Source organism: Bos mutus, chromosome 22 (genome assembly GCF_027580195.1).
Source record: "Bos mutus isolate GX-2022 chromosome 22, NWIPB_WYAK_1.1, whole genome shotgun sequence".
In the NCBI taxonomy this organism is placed as follows: domain Eukaryota; kingdom Metazoa; phylum Chordata; class Mammalia; order Artiodactyla; family Bovidae; genus Bos; species Bos mutus.
In genome coordinates this window covers 45,172,614-45,199,414 of record NC_091638.1, presented here as the reverse complement: position 1 = coordinate 45,199,414, position 26,801 = coordinate 45,172,614, and the positions used below count along the sequence as shown (strand labels likewise).

The 26,801-nt window shown below is 39.1% G+C and overlaps 1 protein-coding gene across 3 annotated transcripts in view; it reads right to left on the bottom strand.

The window, feature by feature from the left end:
• The window catches only part of ERC2 (ELKS/RAB6-interacting/CAST family member 2), a 996,367-nt gene that overhangs the window by 607,087 nt on the left and 362,479 nt on the right, over positions 1–26,801 (bottom strand). For all 3 annotated transcript variants that reach the window (XM_070360622.1, XM_070360624.1, XM_070360623.1), the window contains exon 7: positions 7,985–8,152. In XM_070360622.1, coding sequence (XP_070216723.1) covers positions 7,985–8,152 — 168 coding nt within the window. The remainder of the gene's footprint in view (positions 1–7,984; positions 8,153–26,801) is intronic.

The window sequence follows — 26,801 nt, the reverse complement described above, 5'->3', positions numbered from 1 at the left end:
ATTACTATCTCAAGGCAAGGAACATAGTGATCCAAGATGAGAAGGGTGGTCCAAACAGAGGAAGAAAAGGGCCCCAGTAAGCCAGAAAAGGTCTGGAGAGTAATCTGCTCTAGTAGGGGCCAAGGAGAAGGGTGTCCCTCGTGCATTGTAGGATGCTTAGCAGCACCCCTGGCCTCTCCCCTCCAGACACTTGCCGCGATCCTTCAGCTGTGGCAACCAGAGCTCCAGACATTGCCAACTGTTCCTCTGGAGGGCTGGGGCTTGTAAAGTACAGTCCAGTTGAAAACCACTGCCTTAGACTCACAGCCACCTTGGTTGTAGCCCCAAACCCCAAGTGTCAGCCAAGTTCCTGGCTTCAAACATAGAGCAAACTTGCCTACACTGAGGTCTGACCTTAGGTGACCAGCTCACCACAAAGTGGAACAGCTTCCCAGATTGCTCCCCTTGGGACTAGGCGAGGAGTCTACTGAACCATGAGTTCATCTGCGACTAGTCCAGGAAAGCTGCTTAGATGTCTCAAAACGTTTTTCAAGGTCTCAGTCCTTTAAAAGCCAACAACCAAAACAAAGTGAAAATACTATGAGAGCAAAAATGCTGCACTCCTTTGAAAAGGAAGCTGTAAAACACTCCAAAAGCTTCATGGTACATGAAGAGTTTCATAGAGGAAAAGATAAATGTAAACTAAAGGTCACTATTATCTTTTTTCTAAAAACAGATTAATACATATTATAAAAAATCCAGTTCTAATGTCATATTTTTTAATTTGTTTTCCTATTTTTCATCACGTTATTTAGTAGCTACATCTCTGCCAATTTGGTATTAAAAACAGGCATCCTTGTGTATCAGCCTTAGGTAAATTGCTGTTATGACCAACCTAGATAGCATATTCAAAAGCAGAGACATTACTTTGCCAACAAAGGTTCGTCTAGTCAAGGCTATGGTTTTTCCTGGGGTCATGTATGGATGTGAGAGTTGGACTGTGAAGAAGGCTGAGCGCCGAAGAATTGATGCTTTTGAACTGTGGTGTTGGAGAAGACTCTTGAGAGTCCTTTGGACTGCAAGGAGATCCAACCAGTCCATTCTGAAGGAGCTCAGCCCTGGGTGTTCTTTGGAAGGAATGATGCTAAAGCTGAAACTTCAGTACTTTGGCCACCTCGTGAGAAGAGTTGACTCATTGGAAAAGACTCTGATGCTGGGAGGGATTGGGGGCAGGAGGAGAAGGGGATGACAGGGGATGAGATGGCTGGATGGCATCACTGACTCGATGGACATGAGTCTGGGTGAACTCTGGGAGATGGTGATGGACAGGGAGGCCTGGCATGCTGCGATTCATGGGGTCGCAAAGAGTCGGACACGACTGAGTGACTGATCTGATCTGATCTGAAAAGTTAATGAGGGGGCTTCCCTGGTGGCTCAGTGGAAAGAATCTGCCTACCGATGCAGGAAATGTAGGTTTGATCTGTGGGTTGGGAATTTCCCCTGGAGAAGGAAATGGCAACCCATTCTAGTATTCTTGCCTGGGAAATTCATGGACAGAGGAGCCTGGCGGGTTATAGTCCATGGAGTCGCAAAAGAGCTGGACACAACTGAGTGACTAAACAATGACTACAAAAGTTAATGATTCCACTTGTCTCATGAGGGAGGCAGGATCATAAATAGAAAAATGCCAGAATAGTGTGGCAGTTAAAATTAGCTCTATCATCTCCTTGCCATGTGACTATAGGCAAGTCACTCACTAAACCAGTGTCCCATTTAAAAAATAGGGATTTTAACTGTATCTACATGCCAGTATTTTTTTTTTTTTTGGTAAGGACTCAACCTAAAGATGCAAAGCCCTGAGAACAGTGTCTTGTATACAGTAAGGATTCAGTCAACAGCGGATTATTCTCCTGTTATGAAAATTATCATCTTCATGATCATAATTGGAAATTACCATTGATAGTCAGCAATTTTACTGTATCATTCTCATTAAATGCAATGCCATGCCTCTAATAAACCAGTAAGTTAGAAGTCAGAAACGGAAGAAGCAGCATCCTCTTTGTGGAACAAAACAGTATTTTCTGTAAATGCAACATTTTCTTTTTACTAAAAGGGAAAATTAAGGAAGAATGACTAAGCTCCCTCACTCAGAGTCTTCATCCATCTTCACTTTCCCAGAGTAATGGAACAGATGCGGGTAAAGCAGCACTTATTTCCTTACCTGTGCTTTTCTATTCACGGGACAGTTCCATCTTGTAACCTACACAGAATACACTGTTCTGGGAATAACAAGTGGGTTTGACATTTCACTGGGGCAAATGACTCTTTGTATAGCTAACAACATTCTTGGGCCAGGAGTGACTCTCAAAGCCATTTCTCCCAAATTCTCATTCATTCAGAATTTACTGACATAATTTATTCATCATATGCATATTGACTGAGGACTATCACTTGAAAAGAATTCTGCAAGGAGCTGGAGGTATCCTGATCATGATGGCTGGGGCACTCAAGGAGCTTAGCCCTGGGAAGGAAGACAACATTCACTAAAGGGGTGCAGGGGTGCATAACTTCAAAGTGAGTAAAAAAACAAAAAAGGTTCTCTAGGGGGTGTAAAAGCTCTCCCAGTCCACAGTGTGAGCAAAGACCTCCCAAACTAAGTGACACAAAAATTGAGTGGAAAGCTCAGGAGTAAAGCTGCTGCTGCTAAGTCACATCAGTTGTGTCCAACTCTGTGCGACCCCATAGACAGCAACCCACCAGACTCCCCCGTCCCTGGGATTCTACAGGCAAGAATACTGGAGTGGGTTGCCATTTCCTTCTCCAATGCATAGAAGTGAAAAGAGAAAGTGAAGTCGCTCAGTCATGTCTGACTCTTCGCGACTGCATGGACTGTAGCCTACCAGGCTCCTCTGTCCATGGGATTTTCCAGGCAAGAGTACTGCAGTGGGTTGCCATTGCCTTCTCCACAGCAGTAAAGCTAAGAACCACATTTCCCAGATTCCTTTTAAGTAGGGTCTGGTTAGATCCTGCTAATGAGAGGCATTTGTGTGAACTTTGGAACTCTGGGCTAGGACTTTGAATCTTGACCAACAGCATGATGTGAGGGGAAAGAGGGGAAGGTGTGAGGGTGGCCAGTGGCAGAAAAGACACTTAACCAGAAACTCTGCATTACATGGTCAAGGCACTGTCTGCTTTCTCTTGGTCTCCTAGAGTTGTCCTGATTCTTGATCATCCCTAATATGGTTCTACCAGCAATTTACTGGGTCTCTGGATATTCTTGTAGTAAATATTGTTTTGCTTAAGGTAGCCTGAACTAGCTTCTGCTCTTTGCATCCATCAAGTGCTTTGTTTCTACTAACAGACCACATTATAAAAGTCTATCTCCCCAACCAGCCTGTCGGTTTCTTGAGGACTGGAGAGTGTCTTTTTTCTTTTTGAACCTCCAGGACTTAGAGTAGTGACTGACTGACACATAGGGAACACTAGTAAATGCAAAATGGATATGATTTTTCACATGTTTAAAAAACTAAGAGATTTGCCAATAAATTTCTTTAACACTGAATGTTTAACACTGAAAAAGAGCTCAAATGAGTCAAAAAGTCTTCCATACCTTACATCAATCTTACACTCACATGGTAATCTCTATGTTTCATAGTCATCTTCTGAGTTTAACTTTTAAATATACATTTCATGAAGCAACTCACTACACTAATAATCATACTCCTGTAGCTTTCTTTCCTCTGTTGTCATACAGAATTTTCACCATCATATTTCCAAAGGGGTAGAATAAAATTGCTAAAGGGGGCAGGTCCACACTCACCACTCCCAGGAGTGAACTATATACCTCTCTCTCCCTGCCCTTTCCAACCCACAGGGCAATCCAGGAAGCTCAGTAGGCAGCTAGTGACTTTAGTGTCCAGAGAGATCACCATCTGTTTCTCTACCCCGATAAATCAAGTACCTCTGCTCTATAAAGTCACGTTGCTTGTGAGACTAAGACCTAGAATGAAAATGGAGACAGAATTTTTGTCCAATTTAATGGCTTAAAAAAAAAAAAAGCAAACTTTTCTTGGGTAGTAAATTTATGCTGCAAGAATCTAGGAACTACACAGCAGTCTGAATTTGATCTGGTTCAAATAATGCTACCATGTCCTAAAATCCTAGTCATTATACACTTTCCAAATGTACAATGTCATCAAGGTTTTATGACATTTCCTACAAAAAGGTAGCACTTCATCAGCGGAAGCTTGAATTCAGGTATGGGAACAGAATGCTACGGCTGCTGCATGAAAATGGTGCTGCTCCTCTGACTTCAGTATCATAGCTGCATGGGGATAATACACCAAACCATTTTCGTACATGCACCTTTTTGACCTGTACTAAAACAATTCTATATTTCTTTGAACTATTGAGTAAAGCCAAAAACATGTATGGTAGGACCAAATCTATTATGGATGACTTCTGTTTTCCTACAGAAGTTTGATCAGAGATAGTATGCCACCTGGGGTTCTCTGTTTCTTCAATTTCACTTCCTTCCTCAAGTAACAAAAGGCTTAGAGCATCATGTCTGTGCCTGCTGCCCAGACATGTGACCTGTGCACATGGCTTATGGAGTACACAAAACTTCTGAGACCCAGGGCTTTGAAGGCAAAGCTGACAGATATGAGGTGCAAACCTAGCTTCACCAGGTTAAACATGGCTATGAAAGGAGCATACCCAGTTCTACTGGCATCAAAACACAGTGCTGGTTGCCAGAGAGTCTATGAGAAAGAAATATTAAGTAACACTGAACCTCTGACATTGACACGAGTTTATTATTCTTCCATTCCAACACACCCTAATCCAAAGCTTATGCTGTTCCAATCTGGGCCTGCCCTAAAACAGCCAATTATGCTGAATGTGGTCAAAACTCTAAGAAGTCTTCAGTCCCAAAGACAATCTTTCATTAGCTCATCAGCTCCTGTATTATTTCCACATTTTGAAGTGGTTTTGAATTGTGTGCATCACTTCTTTAGATATTATTTCTCTTTTACACTGCAGATATAATAGTACTCCTTCCCCATCACTATGTTGAAAACTTTAAGCTAAACAACCTCTCCAAATATACATGAAATATTTCCAAACCCATCATCGGCACAGTTTAACTAAGTGGGATTGTTATCCTATTGTCCAAAGGAGCCATAATATATAACTGGCTTTGTTCTAGAACTTCCAAACTGATTCCAAACTTTTAAATCTGGTGGAGGGGGCAGGAGGAGGGAGTTTAAAATTTTGCAAAATATTCATGTCAGCAAAAGAAGCTGTTTGTCACTTTTGCATTGAAAGTGCCTTCCCAAAATCTTTATTGAGTAAAGTGCTGCCATTTATTCCTCAAGAATGAGGGAGCTTAGAATGGATAAAAAACAAGGTCCTACTATAGAGCACAAGGAACTAAATCCAGTCTCCTAGGATAAACCATAATGGAAAGGAGTATGTTTTAAAAAGTATGTAGAAAGCCTAGAGATAAACCAAGACACATATGGTTACCTAACCTATGACAAAGGAGGAAAGAATATACAACGGAGAAAAAAGCCTTGGGAAAACTGGACAGCTACATATAAGAGAATGAAATTAGAATACTCCCTAACACCATACATTAAAAATAAAACTTGAAATGGATTATAGACCTGAATGTAAAGCCACACACTATAAACCTTTTAGAGGAAAACATAGGCAGAACACTGTTTGACATAAACCTCAGCAGGATTTTTTTTGACCCACCTTTGAGAGTGATGAAAATAAAAACAAAAATTAATAAACGGGACTTATTTAAACTTAAAAACTTTTGGAAAGCAAAGGAAACCATAAATAAGATGAAAAGATAATCCTCAGAATGGAAGAAAATATTTACAAATGAAGCAACTGACAAAGGATCAATCTCCAAAACATACAAACAGTTCATGAAGCTTAATATCAAAAAAAAAAAAAAACCTCAAAAAAATGGATGGAAGACCTAAATACACATTTCTCCAAAGAAGACACACAGATGGCCAAGAGGCACATAAAAGGATGCTCAACAACACTAATTATTAGAGAAATGCAAATCAAAACTAAAATGGGGTATCACTTCACACTATCAGATTGGCCATAATTTAAAACATCTACAAATAATAAATGCTGGAGAAGATATGGAGAAAAGGGAACCCTCTTGCACTGTTGGTGGGAATGTAAATTTGTACAGCTACTATGGAAAACGGTATGGAGATTCCATTAAAAATTAAAAATAGAGCTAACGTATGGTCCAACAATCTCACTTTGGGACATATATTTGGAGAAGATGATATTTTGAAAATATACATGCATCCCAATGTTCATAGCAGCACTATTTATAATAGCCAGGACATGGAAGCAATCTAAATGTCCATCAGCAGAGGAATGGGTAAAGTAGATGTGGTACATATATACAATAGAATATTACTCCGCCCAAAAAGGAACAAAATTGCATCATTTATAGAGGTGAGGATGGACCTGGAGACTGTAATACAGAATGAAGTCAGTCCGAAAAACAAATATCATATTTTAACGCATGTATGTGGAATCTAAAAAAAAGTACAGATGATCTTATTTGAAAAACAGTAACAAAGACACAGATGTAGAGAACAAACATGGATACAGGAGGGAGGGGGGCTGGGATGAACTAGGTGGTGGAGGTTGATATATACAGACTACTATGCATAAAATAGATAACTAATGAGAATATCCTGTGAGGATGGAAACCACTGAGGATGGAGACGTGGCTTTATAGGCATGCAACTTGCATACGTACACAGGGCCCCTGTACTCAGAAGGGCCCCATATTTAGTTTAATGCTTCACTATGACCATCCTGAAATTCTCAATAAAGTCTGAATAAAGGGTCTTATATTTTCATCTTGCACTTGGCCCCACAAATTAGGTAGCTTGTTGTGACTGGAGAGGTTTGGTCAGAGTGTGATACGAACAGTTTTCTGTTTTAAAAGAATTACTCCAGTTTGTATGTTAAGAACACCCAGTAGGAAAAGTAAGGGTTAAAGCAGGAAAAACAGCTAGCATGCTGTCGATACAAATAAGGTGAAAGGTGATGGTAGCAAATGTCACCAGGAGAAGGGCCAGTTAGATCCCATTTGTCTGCAGCTGCCTGGTGACATGCTTGTCTATGGCGGTGCCTTGGCCAGCCAGCTCCTACTTCTCCAAACTGGTTTCTGCTCAGATTCCATGCTGCTGCCTGTTAATCTGAGAGCCCTATATTTTTCCAACAGCTTCTTTCTGTTGGAAAAAGAGCGGGTATTAGCTTCTCTTCTTGCCTACCCTTTTCTCTAGGGAAGGCAGAGCACCCTTTGATCCCACCAAAACTGTACACAGTAGCAAACAGGAATTCTTCAAAAGAAAAATCTGGGTGTTGTCCCCAAATCTGGATCCTCTACTATGGAGAAAATGAAAGAAAGAAGAGCCCTAGCCAAGTCCAGTATCTTCTGTGTTGAATCACTGTATTACAACTTACTTCACATTGTCTCACTGACTCCAATTAAGAAATAGGTGTAAATATTACTTCACACCCACTAAGATCTGTTTGAGTCTGACAGGATAAGAGCTACTAAAGTTTATACAAATACAAAATGCACGTAAAATACCTTTAAGACCCACAAAACATATTGACTGCTCAATTCTCAGTAAAGAAAAGGAAAAATTAATGATACATTTTAGATTTATATCTAAATTTGTACAATTATCTCTATGTTTAAGCTAGTAAATGAAAAAAAAATACTAGTTTCCAGGTGATCAAATAAGTAAATTCATGAAGTTGTGCTAAAACTGACATGATACAATCACCAGTAAGTTAAATATCAGTAAGTTTAAAGTTTACACTCACTAATCTAAAATTTTTGAACAATAATTTCTTCTTTCCCACACACTCAAAAGTTTCTCTGAAATGACAAAATATGGATGATACCAATTCTCAATCTGAAGAGCTTACATCAGGTACTCACCTTTTTCTGAAGAACATTGATTTTCCTTTCCTTCACTTCTAACATATCCTTCATGTCTCGAATCTCTCCAGCCAGTGTCCCCTTCTCTTCTGTGAGGTCCTGCAGCTGTTTCGTTTTTTTATTGAGAAAAGATTCTTTCTCTTCTAGCCGTAATCTCAGTGCATCTACCTGAAATCAGGAAAAAGAAAAAAGCTTGCAGTTTTACAGAGAGGTCATCAGTAACTACGTCCTGCCCTGGGAGGTGGGTGGGGCAGCAGTACACCTTCTCAGCAGCGCGATCAAATACTGCTCATGGGCAACTCCAGGCTGTGTGTTTTAAAGCCTACATCTACCTTAAAATCCTACTGCATGTGTACCTGAGCAGTGATATATATATTTTTAATTATAAGGTTTATATGAAATAAGACGTTATGAAGTCATCTCATGTTGTGAAGCCGAAAGATGGGAAACAAAGCACGTGAATTCTCTGTATCTTTGAGAGCCCAGGGAGGGTACAACACTGTTCATGCCACGTAGCATCCTCCGGGAATACAGAGAACGCAATGAGCCATGCCACGGACATCTGGGAGAATAAGACTGGCAATAGAGGAACGCTCCTAAGTTAGAAAAAGACGTGTAGCCAAGATGAAGTAAATGCTGTTAGAGGAAGAAAATGCTGTGGATGACACCTATTCTACAGCTTCATGAAAGACTGCTTTACAAACACTAAAGAAAAAATTTAGATTTCTACAGTTTCTGCTTTTCAAATGTTGGTAATAGAATGGGGAAACATAAGCTTTTCTTTTAATGTTAACATTCCAAAGATCATGTGCAAAAAATGTTTACATGGGTGACGCAGGGCACTGGGATGACAGACGACTCTAATCCTCACCTTCCACACTGGGAACTGCATAGACAGGAGCAACATCAACACTAGGAATTAAGCATGTTATTGAGAGATATCAAAATAACCAGGCATAAAGAGTTTAAAGAGGTGATCTTGAGGAAAAAGAATGGGATAGGGGTAAGTTGGGGACTGCTGCATCTCATAGCATATCTTGTTGAACCTTTGCTCATTATACTATTTGCAAGTAAAGTTTAGATGAATACAGAAACAAACAAAAACATTTTTTTAAAAAAGGAGCAGGAATACTGTAATACGTGAAAATAGATATATAAATAGTATAAGGACAAAGAGTCAAAGGTGATTTGGAACAAAGGAAAGACACTTAGGTTTTAGGTTCTGCTTCTATCTGGGCTTCCCTGGTGGCTCAGACAGTAAAGAATCTGCCTACAAAGCAGGAGATCTGGATTCAATCCCTGGGTCAAGAAGATTCCCTGGAGAAGGGAATGGCAACCCACTCCAGTGTTGTTGCCTGAAGAATCCCATGGCCAGAGCAGCCTGGCAGGCTACAGTCCATAGGGTCACAAAGAAACACCACTGAGTGACCAGCGCTACTTCTACCTGTGAGGATGAGGACAAATAACTCTCACTTGCCCACACCAAGTCTTCAGCCTCAGTTTCTTCACTGATAAAACAAAGAGGTAAGGACTGACTATCTCTAAGTGCCTGGCATTTTATGATTTTAAAGACAGCAATCAGTCCTAGGTGGAACACATCAGGGCAGAAAAATACTAGATATAAAAAAAGTTATCAGGAAAGAATCTCCTTTCCTTACCCCTGTTGAATAAAGGAGGGCCAAAGTAGTGTTTTTAAATGTCAAAGGTGATGGGAAGGTAGGTAAGCAGAGAGGTTTTCTAGTTTCTGTCCCAGACAGCAAGATGAAGCTGGGAGATCCCAGCAAGGGCAGAGGTGATGACAAGTGCTGGAAGCCCCGTTGGCTGAATGACCCTGACTGCATTATGAGAGAGGATGGACACTCTGTGTTTCCAGAAGGTGAGAACTGCTGAATCTGCAAACCTCCAATAGCTCTGCCTCTTCTCACATAATGGCTATCGAGATCTAGGGAAAGAGGTGAAGAGGAAATTCATATTCTGGTGACCTCCCCTTTCCTAAATGAAAAACTCATGCCAGTTGCACTAAAGCTTAAACATTCCAGATTCTCCAGGGGTCTATCTTCATCTACCAACTTAGAATAACATCAGTACTTATCTCTGAGTTTTCCTCTTATCTGGTGAAAAAGTGTGATTTTTAGTTTACACATAAAAGGGTAGCATTTAGTGTGTTCCTTCGAAACTGGCAGAACATGTTGATCACTGCAGGTTACAGCAGTGGTTAGAAAGGGTTACACATTCAATTTTAGGGATCTGTACATAGGCTGACTAGGACTCTGTAAAAATTGGAGAAGAAACTGTGGTCCCATTAGCCCCACATTCTACCTATCAAAGATGGTGGTCATTATCTGGACAAAGGAGACGCCCAATCCAAATCCATGATACAAATAAATTACAACCTGGGAGATAGTGAGTGATGCTAGAGAAAGTTTCAGAAGAGACTCTAATTAATCAATAATAGTAAGCTTAACATTTGTGGTGCCTTCTGGCTATGTGTGATCTTTCAATGTCTTGCTCCATCTTACTAAGTCCATAAGAGATTAAAACAGCAACCCAAGCTTTTGTAAGGACTATTAAGTAACACTTAAGTAAGACTATTTCTCCAGGAACAAAACGGAGAGCGAAGTTGCTCATGATCAACACACTACTCGCAACACCCAAACTCTACACGGCAGGAAGAAGTCTGTGCCAGCCAAGGTCTTCTGTTTGTGAGTCTATTTTCCATGCGCCTGACAGCATGTACTTAGCTTCAAAGGAATTTGAATTGTGGCCTTCAATCACCTTCACTCTATCTCTACAGCTCTGCACAGCCTCCTAGAATCAAGAAATGAAGCTTAAAGTTGTTTTTTTTTTTTTTAAGACAAAATGTTGACCTGAACTACATCCAATTCTCAACCAACGTTAGCCCAGCTTGCAGTAAGCAAGCATGACATCATTTCTAAAGTCAAATTTTAACTTCCAGATGGTGCAAAACCACAAGCAGGCACACAGACCTTCTGATGCACAGAAGTTTAAACACAGGAATCAGGCCAGAAAGAAGATAGTCTATTAAAAATTAGAATATGTAGTTCCAAACTGAGTATCAGTGAGTAGGATTAAAATTCCCTTCACTAATATTTAAACTTCACTCGATAGTATAGTTCATTTTTAAAAAGAATCAGAAAAGCCTACAAGTTTAGATTATATTCCAACATCAGGTAGAGACATAAAAGTTAAAATGTTTGGGAATATGAAATACCTTTCTCTACCTCTTCACTCAACACCAAATAATTTTAAGGGCCCTTGACTCTCTTTCTTAAACTTTGGCAGTTGACTCAATAATAAAACTTGGCAAAGCAAAGAGCACCATCATTTCCCAGAAAAACAAAAGAAAATTAGAACTGCATGATATTGTCAGTGCACAAAGAGCCATAGGTTGAATTCCCAGTTTTTACATATTATTTAACCGCATGGGAACTAGTCACCTAATGTTAAAACAAAGACAATCTTTTCATTTTAGGAGAATTACTCATTTCCTTCTGATCCAGTTGTGTGTATAATTGTGCCTGTATGTGGGTGCATGTGTGTGTGTATGTTTAAAAGCATGTAACACATGAAAATTTAACCTTTTACCTGGCAGTATAAAGCATAAAGCATTTGTTATCACTTCAGTTCCAGGTAATAACTTGAAAGAAAATGACCATGGCAATGAAATTGGCAAAAATTGCCAAAATCAGAGTTAAACATTATTAATCTTCATGTCAGCACCCAGGAATTATAACCAGTTCCAATGGTGAGGTATGTTTCTAGAAGTTTTGTACATAAGCTTCCTGACCTTTCTGCCGTATTTTACACAGGCCTTCAGAAACAGTTTCAGTGTTGTGACAAAACACTAAGTGCTACTTGATATGCCATAAATAATTTTTAAAAATCAAATGGTTCATTTCCATCTTAAAATGACTACAGCAACACTTGAGAGAAAGAAAAAAAAAAACACTTGAGAGAGAAAAAGGGGCCACTTGAAAATTTTCACAGATTAAATATTACTTACTTGACAACACTTCAGGCATTGAATAAACACGCTATCACAAAGAACAACTTTAAAAGAAAATGAAACTGGAACATACACAAAAGCTCCCAGTACAGTTTTATTTCACATTTAAAGTGTCGTTTGTTTGTTTTTCCTAATAGTAGACTTGGATTAACGGTATATTTGAATTTGATTCAACTTGCAATCATTCAAATGGGGAGACAGATTCAAAGTTGGAAGTATGCATAATGTATGGAAGTATGCTTCCAAAGACAAAAACACTGAAAATAACCTAAAATCTAGAAGCTGCTGTGGTAGTAACCACTAGTTCTCACTCAAATCCAATTTGCCTTTACTTCCTGAACACTGGATCCATCTCTCTTTCCAGCCCCCTTGTGGGAAAATGGAGCCATTCATGAAATGTAAGCAGAAGCGTCATACATCAGTTCCTATCTACACCTCCCTGACACCCCTCCCCGTTCTTGAGACTCTGAAGGATACATTTTCCACATGGTGGAGCTACAAGATGGCAGAACCTCCATATATCTGGATCCTCAAAAGCAGGATCACCCCTAACTCCCTGCCCCCCAACAGTATGATGTGTTAAACTACTCAATTACTATAATTTCTCCTGGTTTTATTAAAAAGTAGGTACCTTAAAACTAGAAAGGTTTGTTTGTCTTAGAGATGGCCATAAACCTACATGAAACTGGGTCACTGTTCTTCCCTCTACTCCTTCAGTGTGTAAGACCTCAAAATCTACTTTCCTCTATCCTTTCATTCCAATTCCAAAGAAGTGTGGCGGGGCTTGGGGCAGGGAGAGATGGTTGACAGAGAGCCAAGGACAGAGCTGAAAGGAAGAAGTAGCAGAATCCTAGGGAGTAAACACAGAGGTTAAAGATCAAGATCCTGGGGAGAAGAGAAAAAGAGATCAAAGAGGAAGAGTCTCCTATAGCACACTGGTCTGAACTTATATTCGTATCAACAAGTGGCTCAAGTGAACAACTCTGTTTTGCAAAGTCTCTCCACTGCAAATATAGGTGTTCAAGCAACTCATGTCAATGGCCATGGACGTACTCACCAGCCTTCAAAATGTCAAGAATAAATCAAAGGTGTCATAAGCAAAATGAGGATAATAAGAGTACCACCTTCATCAAATTACGTTAAAAATTAAATTAAATAACACATGTAATGCACTTAGCACAGTACCTGGCACCTAGAAACACTCAATAAATTTTTGCTATTGTTATTATATTTTATTATTCTGCTTTCCACAGCCTGTAACCCAGTGATTTATATACTGTAGGAATGCAATAAAGGTTACTAATCAACAGCCCTCAGGAAAAGTGGAGAACCAGCAAGTAAGGTTTTGTGCTTTAACATGTACCAGAGTGTTACACTGTCTGTCATTTACTTTAAAATATTTCAGCATACATGGTATGATATGTGTCTGTGTGGAGGGGTGGCTGGGTCCATGGGTGTATTTCTCAGCTGTGAATAAATTCTCCAGGGGTAGTTAATTAGCTATGAAAGATTTCAGTTAAAAGCTGACATGCCAGAGTCAACTACCAAAAGTGGCTCAATATTCTTTATATTTGATGAGTATCTGAAATTTGGTCAATTAACATAACTGATGTGAGGACTGACTTTTCCTTGATGAAATGGGTGGTGTTCAAGTTGTATGGATTGGCTAGAAATGTTGCACAGACACTTCTACCCTTCCAGAAAAAAGACTGAAGGTGGTGTGTCCAATGAAAATACAACACAAGTCACATATGTAATTTTTAAATTTTTAGCATCCAAGTTTAAAAAAGAAACATGTAAAAGTAATATTAAGACTATATTTAATATAATCCACTATATCAAAAATATTACTTTTTAACATGTAATCAACATTAAAAAAATAATATATTTTACATTTTGGTATTGTCTTCAAAATTCAGCATCTACTTTTCCCTTTCAGCATATTTCAATTAGAACTAGTGACATTTCAGGTGCTCAATAGCCCCATATGGCTCATGGTTACAATAGTGGACCATGCAGGTCTATGATTCTAATAAACTCAAAAGTTTCAATCCTTAGACTTTTATCTCCCCTATGGAGAAACACTCCAGGGAGGATTCTGGACCAATATCAAACATGGCTGACTGAGCCATGCCACAGGAAATAGTGTCCCACTGGCCTCACATGAACCTTTTATGGTCTCAAAAGGACAGAGAGCTGGAATTTCACGGAGCACTCAGAAAGACTGTATGACTGATATACTACCTGGAGACGAGGTCACAGGCAGGAGTCTTCTCTTCTTTAATCGTCAGAGGTTATTGATCTCTACCAAAGAGAACTACCTAACTGATTGGTGATTTAGTTAGCATGATCTTTCTGCAGTCTTGCTGAAAAGAAACATTCAGAATAATCATTGATTTTTTAAAGCTCTTTCATACAAATCTCAAAGTTGCCTTTAAAAAAAAAATGACCTTCAGCAACTGCATCATTAAAAAGTAGCTATACAGTGGCTTCCTGGTGGCTGAGTATTAAAGAATCCACCTGCCAAAGCACTAGACATGTGTTCAATCCCTGGGAAGATACCACATGCTGCATAGCAACTAAGCCTGTGGATCACAACTACTAAGCCTGTGCTCTAGAGCCTGGGAGCCTTAACTACTGAACCCATGTGCCACACTACCGAACCCACATGCCTAGAGCCCATGCTTCACAACAGGAGAAGCCACCATAATGAGAAATCCGCACACTACAACTAGAATGTAGCCCCTGCTCACTGCAACTGGAGAAAAGCCCTTGCAGCAGTGAAGACCCAGCACAGCTAAAACGAGAAGGGGAAAGAAAAAAAGCTGAGATGAGGGTGTGTCTATCTCTTAATCTATATTTAGGTCATGTCTTTCTACTCTTTGCCTTCATCTATTTTGATTTCAGATTTCTCTTCTCTGTAGGTACTCTTTATTTCCAGTAACTAAAATTATTTATTCATTCATTCAACAAACATGAAGAATTGATTTTGTGGCAGGAATTGTCCTAGTCATTTTAACAAGACTTGAGAGTCCCTTGGACTGCAAGGAGATCCAACCAGTCCATTCTAAAGGAGATGAGACCTGGGTGTTCATCGGAAGGACTAATGTTGAAGCTGAAACTCCAATACTTTGGCCACCTCATGCGAAGATTTGACTCACTGGAAAAGACTCTGATGCTGGGAAGGATTGGGGGCAAGAGGAGAAGGGGACAACAGAGGATGAGATGGCTGGATGGCATTACTGACTCAATGGACATGAGTTTGAGTGAGCTCCGGGAGTTGGTGATGGACAGGGAGGCCTATGCTATGCTATGCTAAGTCACTTCAGTCATGTCCGACTCTGTGCAACCCCATAGATGGCAGCCCATCAGGCTCCCCCGTCCCTGGGATTCTCCAAGCAAGAACACTGGAGTGGGTTGCCATTTCCTCCTCCAATGCATGAAAGTCAAAAGAGAAAGTGAAGTCGCTCAGTTGTGTCTGACTCTTAGCGACCCCATGGACTGCAGCCTACCAGGCTCCTCCGTCCATGGGATTTTCCAGGCAAGAGTACTGAAGTGGGGTGCCATTGCCTTCTCTGACAGGGAGGGCTGGCGTACTGCTATTCACGGGGTTGCAAAGAGTAGGACATGACTGAGCAACTGAACTGAACTGAACACTAGAGTGATGCTGACTAGGGAAAAAAGGACTAGATAATCCCATTTCTGTGTGTTGGCTTTCATCTACCAATCCGAAACTTAAACATTTGACCTAGTGGGGGTTAGGAAATCTATATTTTAAATTATTTTAATAGTACAAAGAGAAACAATGATGGCTGTATTACAGATTGCTTCATAATTTACAATATACCTTTCTACTAAATTAGAAGTCTGTTCTCATATAATTTCAATTCAAAAAGTAAAATTCAGGTATATTTAGTATTGCATAACCACATGCTGCGCTTATAAAAGTTAAGTTACAATCACCAGCTTGTTAATAACACAGTTGAGATTTTCAGGTTGTAAAGATGCATTTTGTCTTACCCACCCATCAAAAAATCATACCCAACTCCCATATGCCACCTACCTGAAGAAAACAATGCTGGGTCAAGAATGTTTCATATCACCTACATGGAAGAATTCATATCTTATGTGGGTTAATAATCCAGACAACTTTATAAAGCCTGTTTTCATACTCAAGCTTTTGGCTACTTCTTACACTAAAATTAGGTGGTTTTAAGTGACTAGTCCAAAGTTCAAAATTTAACGTTTAGTTCAGTTCCAGCAAATTTCTGAAAACACATGGGAATTGTAACTCATGTGTTAATACTTAAAGTTTTTGTTAATAAAACTTCCAACACTAACCTTACCTCATTGAACTTACCTCACTGGTTTTTATGCTCACTATAAAACTATAGCTGTCATAATATTTTTGAATTACTACAAAAGGAAGCAAGCTATTCCAAAGTCAATGTTATTTTGCAACATGATGATAGTTATAAATTCAAATTACTTAAAACCAATTTGCAAAGCTATCAATCTTAGTACCTCCTAACATTTAAAATGCCCATCTTCAAAACATTTACTATTACCAAAAAAATACATTGAAGAAAACACCATGTGTCATTCATATTGTACTATTCCTTCAAGGAAGCACACTAAGTTTAAACATGAAAATGCATCTTAACATAAAAAGTTCAAATACTGGTCCTACTGAGATATGTCATGAACTTTTTAACCTATCGTTGAGGCCTCAAGAACTTAAATCATTGATAATTTAGTAGGAAGACTAAACAATAATTTCGTGATCTCAAGGTCAGTTATGTTCAATAAATCCAAGTAAGTAATCTCCATTCATATACATATGACACGTTTGTAAATGACTACTAAATGAGAAACTATAGTACATTTACTTAAAAGAGAATTAAAACTATATTTTAAAGTCAGGGCCCATACTCCTAAAGAATGGAGACCTATGTTCAAGGATCCATGAGTTTGCTACAAAACTTATTTTGTCTTTTCTTTTTGATGATTATCTCAAAAGTTAAAGTGAACTTATTCTGGATCATGCAAATAATTCCTGATAATCGAGGATTGTTAAAAGATCTAAATATTTGCCTTGGTATTTGCACTTCAGTTTTTTGGGAATGAAATGGAAAAAAACACAGAAGAAATATATCTTATTTCTCTGATATATTCCCTCAAAATCTTGGCCGTAGGACATCATGGTGAACAGGAAAGCAAGGGGGTTATCAGCACTACAGAAACTGCAACCAATGAGGAAACCAGGTTAATACACAGCACACCACTGTGCAGACTTCTGAGCTAGCATCTGAGCTATAGTAGCTGGCACCATATTCATATCAAATATAAATTTACATCCAGCAAACACAATCCTTTTTCATATAAAGTGAATATCATTCATTTAAATTTTATAGGCTTTGACGTATTTTCATTTAGTGTGTAATTCTGATTTGGTTTCATAGTTCTGTAAGAGCTATAAGCATGCCTAGTCTTATCCTTGTACCTAATTAAGTAACATAAGTAATAATTATTACATAAAACAATACTGGGTGCCATAATGTTCTTTTTATTTTTTTCTTTAAAAGGAATTTCTTCCCAAGAGAGACATACTGCTCTAAAGTAAACAGTATTTGTTCTTTGAAACCCTCCTGGGTGTTGTGCAAAAATTAATTGGGGGAGTGGAGGTTAGCTCTATGATCAAGCCAACTTGGGAAATGCAGCTACTCCCCTGATTTATGGTAGACATTATCATACTCAAGGTTCTAAAATCCCACAGCCAAGATCTTACTTAACTTGATTTAAGTCACCTTTGCTCATATCTATTTAAAAAGAGAACTCATGTTTTTCTAAGAACAATATCCTTCAGAAAATTTTATGAAAGATTATTCTCCAGTATCTTTTAGCAATCAAAATTTTAAGGCATGCCATGGATATGAAATGGTTGGGTGTGGTGAAACGGGGACACACCAAAGGATTAGATTCAGAAGGCCTTGGCTTGGAGCCAACTAGATACATCTGAGATGTCCTCTGTGGACAGCAGTGTGTTTGGTGATGCAACAGGGTGTCTCATGCATTCCTCAGGGCCATCTATGATGTAGGTATTATTTGTAAGTAACAATACTGAAGCTCAGAGGGCTTTCAGGGCTAATGTGGTTAGACTAGGTTAAACCCCCATATTCTGGTTCAAGATCCACTCCAGCCTCCATCCCAAGTTCACATCTGGCTCTGCCAACACCTGAGGGTGCAATCTTCAAGAAAGTCAGGTACTTTTTAGGGACTCATCTACCTGCTTTATAAACCAACAAAACTTCGCTCAACGGCCTCTAAGGTCATCACCTATTCCAAACTTCCATGATGTAAGGAGGTCAGAGATTCAGACACTAAAACATATTTTAAAGCTTCAATAATTAAAACAGTTTGGTATTGATGTAGGAAGAAAAAGATGCAATCCAAAATAGATTCACATACTTAGAGAAATTTAATATACAGTAAGAATGGCACTATATTCAGTAGAAAAAACTAAATTTCTCAGTGAATAATGGCTAAAAACTGACAAATCATTCAGAAAAATAATAGTAAAGGCAACCTATTGTATAGCACGGGGTGTTAGTCTCTGTCGTGTCCAACTCTTTGTGACCCCACGGACTGTAGCCCACCAGGCTTCTCCGTCCATGGGATTTTCCAGGCAAGAATACTAGAGTGGGTTGCCTTTTCCTTTTCCAGGGAATCTTCCTGACCCAGGGATCAAATCCAGCTCTCTGACACTGCAGGCAGACTCTTTATCATCTGAGCTACCAGGGAAGCCCAGTAAAGGTAAATCCTTACCTAATTTCTCTTGACAAAAACAAATTTCTAATGAAGAGTTCTATAAGAAACTATTGGGGCCCTTCTTTTTTTATTTTTGAAGTATGGAAGTTCTTTCTAGGCAAGAGAAAAAGCTTATATACCATAAAGGAAAAGAGAGATGAATAAGACTAAATATAGATTAAAATGTTTTCATGAAAACAGACAAAGGAAAATTGTAGAAAATTTTTCTGGAAGCCAAAAGTAAAATGCTATGTGTGTTCCACTATATATACTATGTTTTCAATTGGGAGTAAGAAAAAGATCATTTGCTGTGTGTGTACAAAATTTTTCTGCAAAGATTCATAAGCAAACAAGAGTTTCTTAAACACCTACTATACGCTCAGTCACCTAAGTGATAAAAACAAGAATTTAACACATTAGTAAACTCCACTTGTAAGCTAAGGCAAATACATCGTTGGAAGGCAGGAAAGAGTGATTAATAGCTACAAGGGGCCCTGGAGCTAGATTTCTCAAGTTCAAATCTTAACCTTCCACTTACTCACCAGGACCTAGAGAAAGATACAATCTCTCAAAACTTCAGTTTCTTCATCCATAAAATGAAGATAATAGTATTGTAGTACCAGTGCCACAAGGACTAATCAAAACATGGCTTGCAAGGGGCTTTATTATCTGCACTAAGAAATAAAGTAGAAATAATCAATGAACAGTGGCTACTGTTTAATACCAAATACTAACATCAGTTATCACCATGATAAAAAAAATACATTGCATCATCTGTGTATGACTGGTAAATTCAGTCACTAGAGTACTATGCTGTGTTCTAGCAGCTAACATTGAAAGCTAATTTTACTAACAACAATGACAGCAACATTAGCTAACACCCATGGGACAGTTTCATGTGCCCATCTGCTTTTTGAGACAGAGAGCTACTGCTCTGCATTTTCAAAGGTCCGGAGGCACCCAGATTACAGGCAGCAAAGCCAAGACTGAAGCACATGTGTATCAAACTCCACAGTGCCTGCTCTGAATCAAGCTCATAAGGAAGAAAGCTGGAAATATTCAAATAGCATGAATGACAATCACAGAAGTGAAGAGGAATATGGCATGAAACAAAAACAATGCAGAAAACTGCTAAAATTATGATTGTATTTTATCTTTTCTGACAAACTTGTGTTGGTAGGTATGTTTATAGGTGAAAACATAGATGCTCTGAGGGCTCTCCAGGCTAAAATGGTAGCAATGTGATTTATATTTTATTATATTTTATGTATTATATATAATATATACATATATATCTGTTTATACATTATATGTTAAATTCTATGTAATATATAATACAATATAAATGTTTTATATAAATAATCTTTTCCTGATGCTGAGAAAGATTGAAGGCAGAAGAGGGTGACAGAGGATGAGATGGTTGGATGGCATCACCAATCCAATGGACATGAACTTGGGCAAATTCTGAGATGCTGAGCGACAGGGAAGCCTGGTGTGCTATAGTCCATGGGGTTGCAAAGAGTCAGACACTACTTGCCAACTGAAAAACAAATAAATAATCACATATTATATAAAATTAAATTATATGCTGCTGCTATTTAGTCACCAAGTTGTGTCCGAGTCTTTGCGACCCATGGAATGTAGCCTGCCAGGCTCCTCTGTCCATGCAATTTTACAGCAAGAATAGTATAGTGGATTGCCATTCCCTCCTCTAGGGGATTTTCCCAACCCAGGAATCCAACCAGTGTCTCCTGCATCGGCAGACAGATTCTTTACCACTGAACCACCTGGGAAGCCCCGTGCCTTATATATCACATACATACATATGTAACGTATAACATACGACAGCAAAAAATAGCTCTTATCCCTATCCATGTATAAAATACCCTGAACAAAATGCCATCAATGAGAAAATCCTGCAAAATGTGAGAAAATCCTGCAAAATATGACATATAGGTATATACAACTCCACCTACATATTCTTATGCTATGATGTTTCAACATGAGTCAAATATTTCCTGCAGAAACAGTTTTCATAGATTTGCTTTTCAAAATGGTGAAAATACTTCTCCTATTCTAAGATATTCAGATAGGTCTTTTACACACAAAAATAGCTATAGGAAAGGAAGGTTTCACTACTGAAATACCACTTTAACACACCCCCGCCAAGGGTGTGTGTGCTGAATTTAGGGACACACTCATTTTTAAGCCAATTTGAGGCTTCACATCATTGACTTTTAGGTAGAACATAAATGATTGTGAAATGGGTGGTAACACCAAACTCTGTGCAAATTTACCTTGGCCAGAGTGAGCAATTGTTTCTCTGTTGGGACTTGTTATAGACACTTCCAACTTGGAAGCATTTTGTTACTAAAGAACTTGGAGCTGGAAATAAACTGAGTTCCAGGAGTGAAGAAGACGATCATTATAAAAACCAATTAAGCGAGAAGCAAGATCATTATGAAAACATATTAAACCAGAAGCAAAAGCCACCATGATGTTTAAAAAATTAAAGTCATGCTACACATTCTTTGGTCATTTTTTTTTTCTAAAGTGAAATGAATCACCATCTCTTTCTGGGTTCGCCATTATTGCTGCTGAAAATATCTACCGTGATCACAGCACTATTATGGTGGGGAACATTTTGGTATGGAAATTTCCTTGTGTGTTTGTGTGTGTATCAATTTACCATGTGTACAATAAGTCAATATTATACTGCATTATTCTTCCAGCAGTGGTTTCTTTGTTTAGAGTCCTACAATTTTATAAGAGAAATCACTAGTAAGCTGCTCAAAGTAACAATTGATGACTGGGAGTTCCCACCATTTTCACATCCTTAAAATGAAGAAATTGAACTCACTGATCCAGTTCCAACTCTGACAGTCTGAGATTTTATGATTCCATTTTGTTAGTTCATATTCTATAACACTGGAACCCATCAAACCACCCACAAACTAAGAGACTATTATTTTTGAGTAGCCTGATATCCTATAAGCAAATCTAGTCACTAGCCATTTACCCATTTAAACAGTATTTTCAGCGTAATGTAAGAAGGAGGGGAAAGACAGCACTCTGCATGACTTTTAGTCTTGCAAATAAAAGGGTCCTGGATAGAAAATAACTAAAAATCACAGCCCTACCTTTCACAATTACCAGTTATACAGAGAGGGGAGAAATGTGCTGACAGTATCCTATCTAGCTGAAACACAAGAAATGCCCAGAAATAAGAGCAGAAATCTAAAAGGAAGTACTGTCTGAGCCAGAGGAGGAAAAATATGTCTAGCAACTACAACCTCTTGATGATGGAGAAACCAAATGCACCATGTGAGCTTGCCACACCACTGCATTTCAAACACAAGCAAGTTTACACAAAAGCCAAGATGAGCAAGGATGTTGCCAGGACATATTGCCAGATTCACTTATATCCATGTAGAAAGCAGTTTTTGTCTTTTACATGTTGTCACCATTAATCAGAATGGTCCCAATTTCTTCTATAGATTTAGAAGTGGAGCACTCTTGCTGTGTCTGATGCTCGCTAAGTTATATCTAATGCTTTGTGAGCCTGCCAGGCTCCTCTGAAATCCTCCATGGGATTTCCCAGGTAAGAATACTGGAGTACAGTTTCTCCAGTAGTCATGTATGGATGCGAGAGTTGGAACATAAAGTAGACTTGGTGCTGAAGAATTGATGCTTTCAAAGTGGTGCTGGTGAAGACTCTTGAGAGTCCATTGGACTGCAAGGAGATAAAACCACTCCAATCCTAAAGGAAATTAAGCCTGAATAATCACTGGAAGGACTGATGCTGAAGCTGGAGCACTAATACTTTGGCCACCTGATGCAAAGAGCTGACTCAATGCGAAAGACCCTGATGCTAGGAAAAATTGAGGGCAGCGGGGAAAAGGGAGTCACAGAGGATGAGATAGTTGGATGGCATCACTGACTCAAGGGACGTGAGTTTGAGCAAACTCAGGAAGATAGTGAAGGACAGGGAAGCCTGGTATGCTCCAGTCCATGGGGTTGCAAAGAATCAGATGTGACTTAGCAACTGAAAAACAACAACAATACTGGAGTGGGTTGCCATTTCCTCCTCCAAGGACTCTTCCCAACCCAGGGATCAAACCTGCATCTCTTGCATTGATATGCGGATTCTTTACCACTGAGCCACCAGAGAAGCCTCAGAAGTGGAACAAGACAGCAGTTCTTCCCTGTTGAGTTTCTTCTCACCAGGCACTTTTATTCTTGTGGGGACGCACATAAAGGACCAGACACACGCACAAAACCTCCATCCTATCCCAAAGCATTCCCCATGTGTACTACATGTTTTCCTGGACAGAATAATATGCTTGTGCCCTGCGTCCATCAAATTAGAGTTCTGTAAGAAGCTAAGGAATCCATTCAATGAGACGGTCTGTTCATGCCTCTCAAAGTTCTGCTCTGTTTATCATCTCAGAGATCCTTTTTGCTTCACATGCCCACTCCAGTTGACCTGAAGTAGCTTCATGGAGACTTTGTTAAGAAGGGATCCAGAACTGGTGAGAAGACTGGCAGGATAAAAAGGTGTTGCCTGCAAGGCACAAGAATTGTATGCCAATATTGGATTTCTGCATCTTGAACACTCAACCCTGAATCTTCGTACTTACGGGCACAGCTGGCTTCCCGTCTTTGAATTAGGCTTTTCTTAAGTATCCTCCAGTTTTGAAAAACCTTCTTAGTATCCACAGTAGGTTGATTGGTGCCTCCCAAAATGTTATATCCATGTTTTAGAACCTATGAATATGACCTTATTTGGAAAAAGGGTCTTTTCAGATATAACTATGGATCTTAAGATGACACATTATCCTGAACCATCTGTTCAGTTCAGTTCAGTCGCTCAATCGTGTCTGAGTCTTTGCAACCCCATGAATCGCAGCACGCCAGGCCTCCCTGTCCATCACCACCTCCCAGAGTTCACTCAAACTCACGTCCATCGAGTCAGTGATGCCATCCAGCCATCTCATCCTCTGTCGTCCCCTTCTCCTCCTGCCCCCAATCCCTCCCAGCATCAGAGTCTTTTCCAATGAGTCAACTCTTCTCATGAGGTGGCCAAAGTACTGGAGTTTCAGCTTTAGCATGATTCTTTCCAAAGAAATCCCAGGGCTGATCTCCTTCAGAATGGACTGGTTGGATCTCCTTGAAGTCCAAGGGACTCTCAGGAGTCTTCTCCAACACCACAGTTCAAAAGCAACCATGTGGGTGGACCTTAAATCCAATGACAAAGGTCCTAATAAAAGACACACATATCAGAAGACACAGACAGAAGAGGAGAAGACCATGTGAAAATAGAGGCAGAAACTGGAGTTTCTGCAAGCCAAGTCAAGGAATGCCTGGAGTACTAAAAGCTAGAAAAGACAGGAGAGGATTCTCCCCCATCTGGAGGGGGTACAGACTTGGCAGCACCTTGATTTTGGATAAGTGGCCTCCAGAACTGTCAGACAATAAATTTTTATGCTTTTAAGCCACTGATTTTGTGGTAATTTATTACTATGCATAATCCTAGCATTCCCAAAAACATTTCCAGAGAAAACCAGTTCTACAAGTACTCGTGTTGGGGAAATAAAGGACTGGGAGTGGGGTGGGAGAAATGTTCCAAGGTAAAATTAATTTGGGAAATACTCTTCCTAGAATTTGCTAAATGCTTTGTGAAGTCCACTTTAATTTTGGTTAATAAGCATTTCTCAAGCTTATTTAACTCCAACACTCTCTTTTTTATAACATCCTATTAATATCCTAGGGAACGTACTGTGGAAAATACTGCAGTAGAATATGTTCTTTTTCAAATGCAAGTTTAATATTATATTCTATATTCAGCAAACTCTCCAAACATATTTATAGCTAAGCTCATAGTCTGAGTGTTTTCCTCTTTCCTACCCAGAACCCAACACCTTCAGTGGAACATACGTGCCTGAACAAATGCCCTCTGGACCACTGAGCAAGTAGGACTAAGCACCTAACTCCAGGGCACAGTGGGAGGTCTTAGAAACGTAATACTTAGAAGATTGCCTTAGAAGCTTACATGGCCACACATAATGCATCATGCTTTAAATTTACACTTGATAAAATAGCCACATACTAGAAGTAGGTTAGAGCAGTACCACTGGAAGCAGATTATTTTTTTTCATTTTGATTGCTAACAATCCTAAGTATTGTTTAAATAAAGGACCAAAATAGCCTACACAATTTATATTTTTCAAATGCTAAATTCTGTCTTGACAAATTTTGTTAAGAATCGCCAAGAACTTGAAAAGAAGACATTTTCTGAAATATCTTCACTCAGAAGATCAGGGTTAAAATGTACTATCATGCCATTCCCCCATCATCACAAGTTACTTTTATTAACACTATTAAATTGCAATATATTTATGCTTGAGTCATGGTAAAGTAAGAGCTGTAAAAATAATGTCTTGGTTATTTCATGACTGCACATGCTATAAAAAGTATAAGGAAAATGGAATTATAAGGAATGGAACCTAAAAACTCGTTCTCTTACCTCTGACAATTGTCCTCAACACAAATATTTTGGGATAAATCAAATTATGGAAGAAAAATATCCTCCTCTATTTTTCTTTTCTTGGTACAGTTCTGAACACAGTTATTTTCCAGGCAAAGATGAATGAAACTTTGCTTTTTCTTTTTTTTTTTTCTTCTTATATGCTTTTATTTATTTTTTTTAAAATATAAATGTATTTATTTTAATTGGAGGCTAATTACTTTACAATATTGTATTGGTTTTGCCATACATCAACATGAATCTGCCACGGGTGTACACGTGTTCCTCATCCTGAACCCCCCTCCCACCTCCTTCCCAGTTTCTAATCTCGGTAAAGACTATGAAAAAAAAAGATTCTTTTCATTGGATAGGATGATGCCTGCTCTGAAAACCAGCCACACTCTGCTGTGATCAGAGATGAGTGGGCAGAACCTGCACTCTTCAAGCTGTGGACATGGAGGCCTCTGGCCTGCACCTTCAGAAAATCCTTTTCACACCTCAGGAGAACAAACACAAGAGCAAGTTTTTATCACCAATGAAGATAAGAGCATTAAAACACTGGACAATATTAATATAGTAATTTCACAAAAGAAAGCAACTGTTTTCATTCAAAGAGTTCACATTATTCACATACATGTATTCCCAGCAGATTTTTGATGGGCTCACACCAGTCCCTCTTTAAGTCAACAACACTGTAATAATAACAAACCTACTGCTAATTATGAAATACCTGAAGTACTACTCACCAGCCTAAGGGTATGACGATGAAGCAGAAAGCATCATTCCTCCTGTTTTCAAAGAAATGTGAGCCTCAGGAAAGTGAAGGACTTGAGCCATGACCCCACATCCACTAGAAGTCAGAATTGAGCCTTATCTGCCTATCAGAGTAGCCTGCACACAGGGACCTGGAGAATTAGGTGACAAACAGAATTCAACAACTCTGCTTTTCTGCCTCCCACATCAGTGCCCGAAGAAGCCATTATAGTTTCAGTGTCCTAATAATGTAGGGGAGGAAGTCATTCATTAGAGACAAACAAACAAACAAAAAAAATTGCTAAGTTGGAAATGTTCCACTCAGCATGAGGAAACCGGGTTGCTCTGAGCCTCGAAGGAGAGAATCAAGATGTTTGTGCTTAGACTTTCCAAGCTGAGGGAAATACGCTATATATGACATGGCCAAAAAACATCACAGCTTCCCCTTATCCTTTACAACCTGTGTTGATGTTGGGAGCACAAGAAATGCATTTTGATTGGGCTTCCTTTAGGAATTAAACTAGAAATCCAGGAAAAGGGGGCAGTCATTTTCAATAGCAATTGCCAGATTCTTGTCACCTAGATGTCCTTACATTCATAGTTTATTCAAATGTTTACTAGCTAAACTTTCCCTCCTTAATTTCACTTACAAAGCTGACCAGAGTCACAAATTAAATACCAAGGAGGTCAGGCAAATGACACCA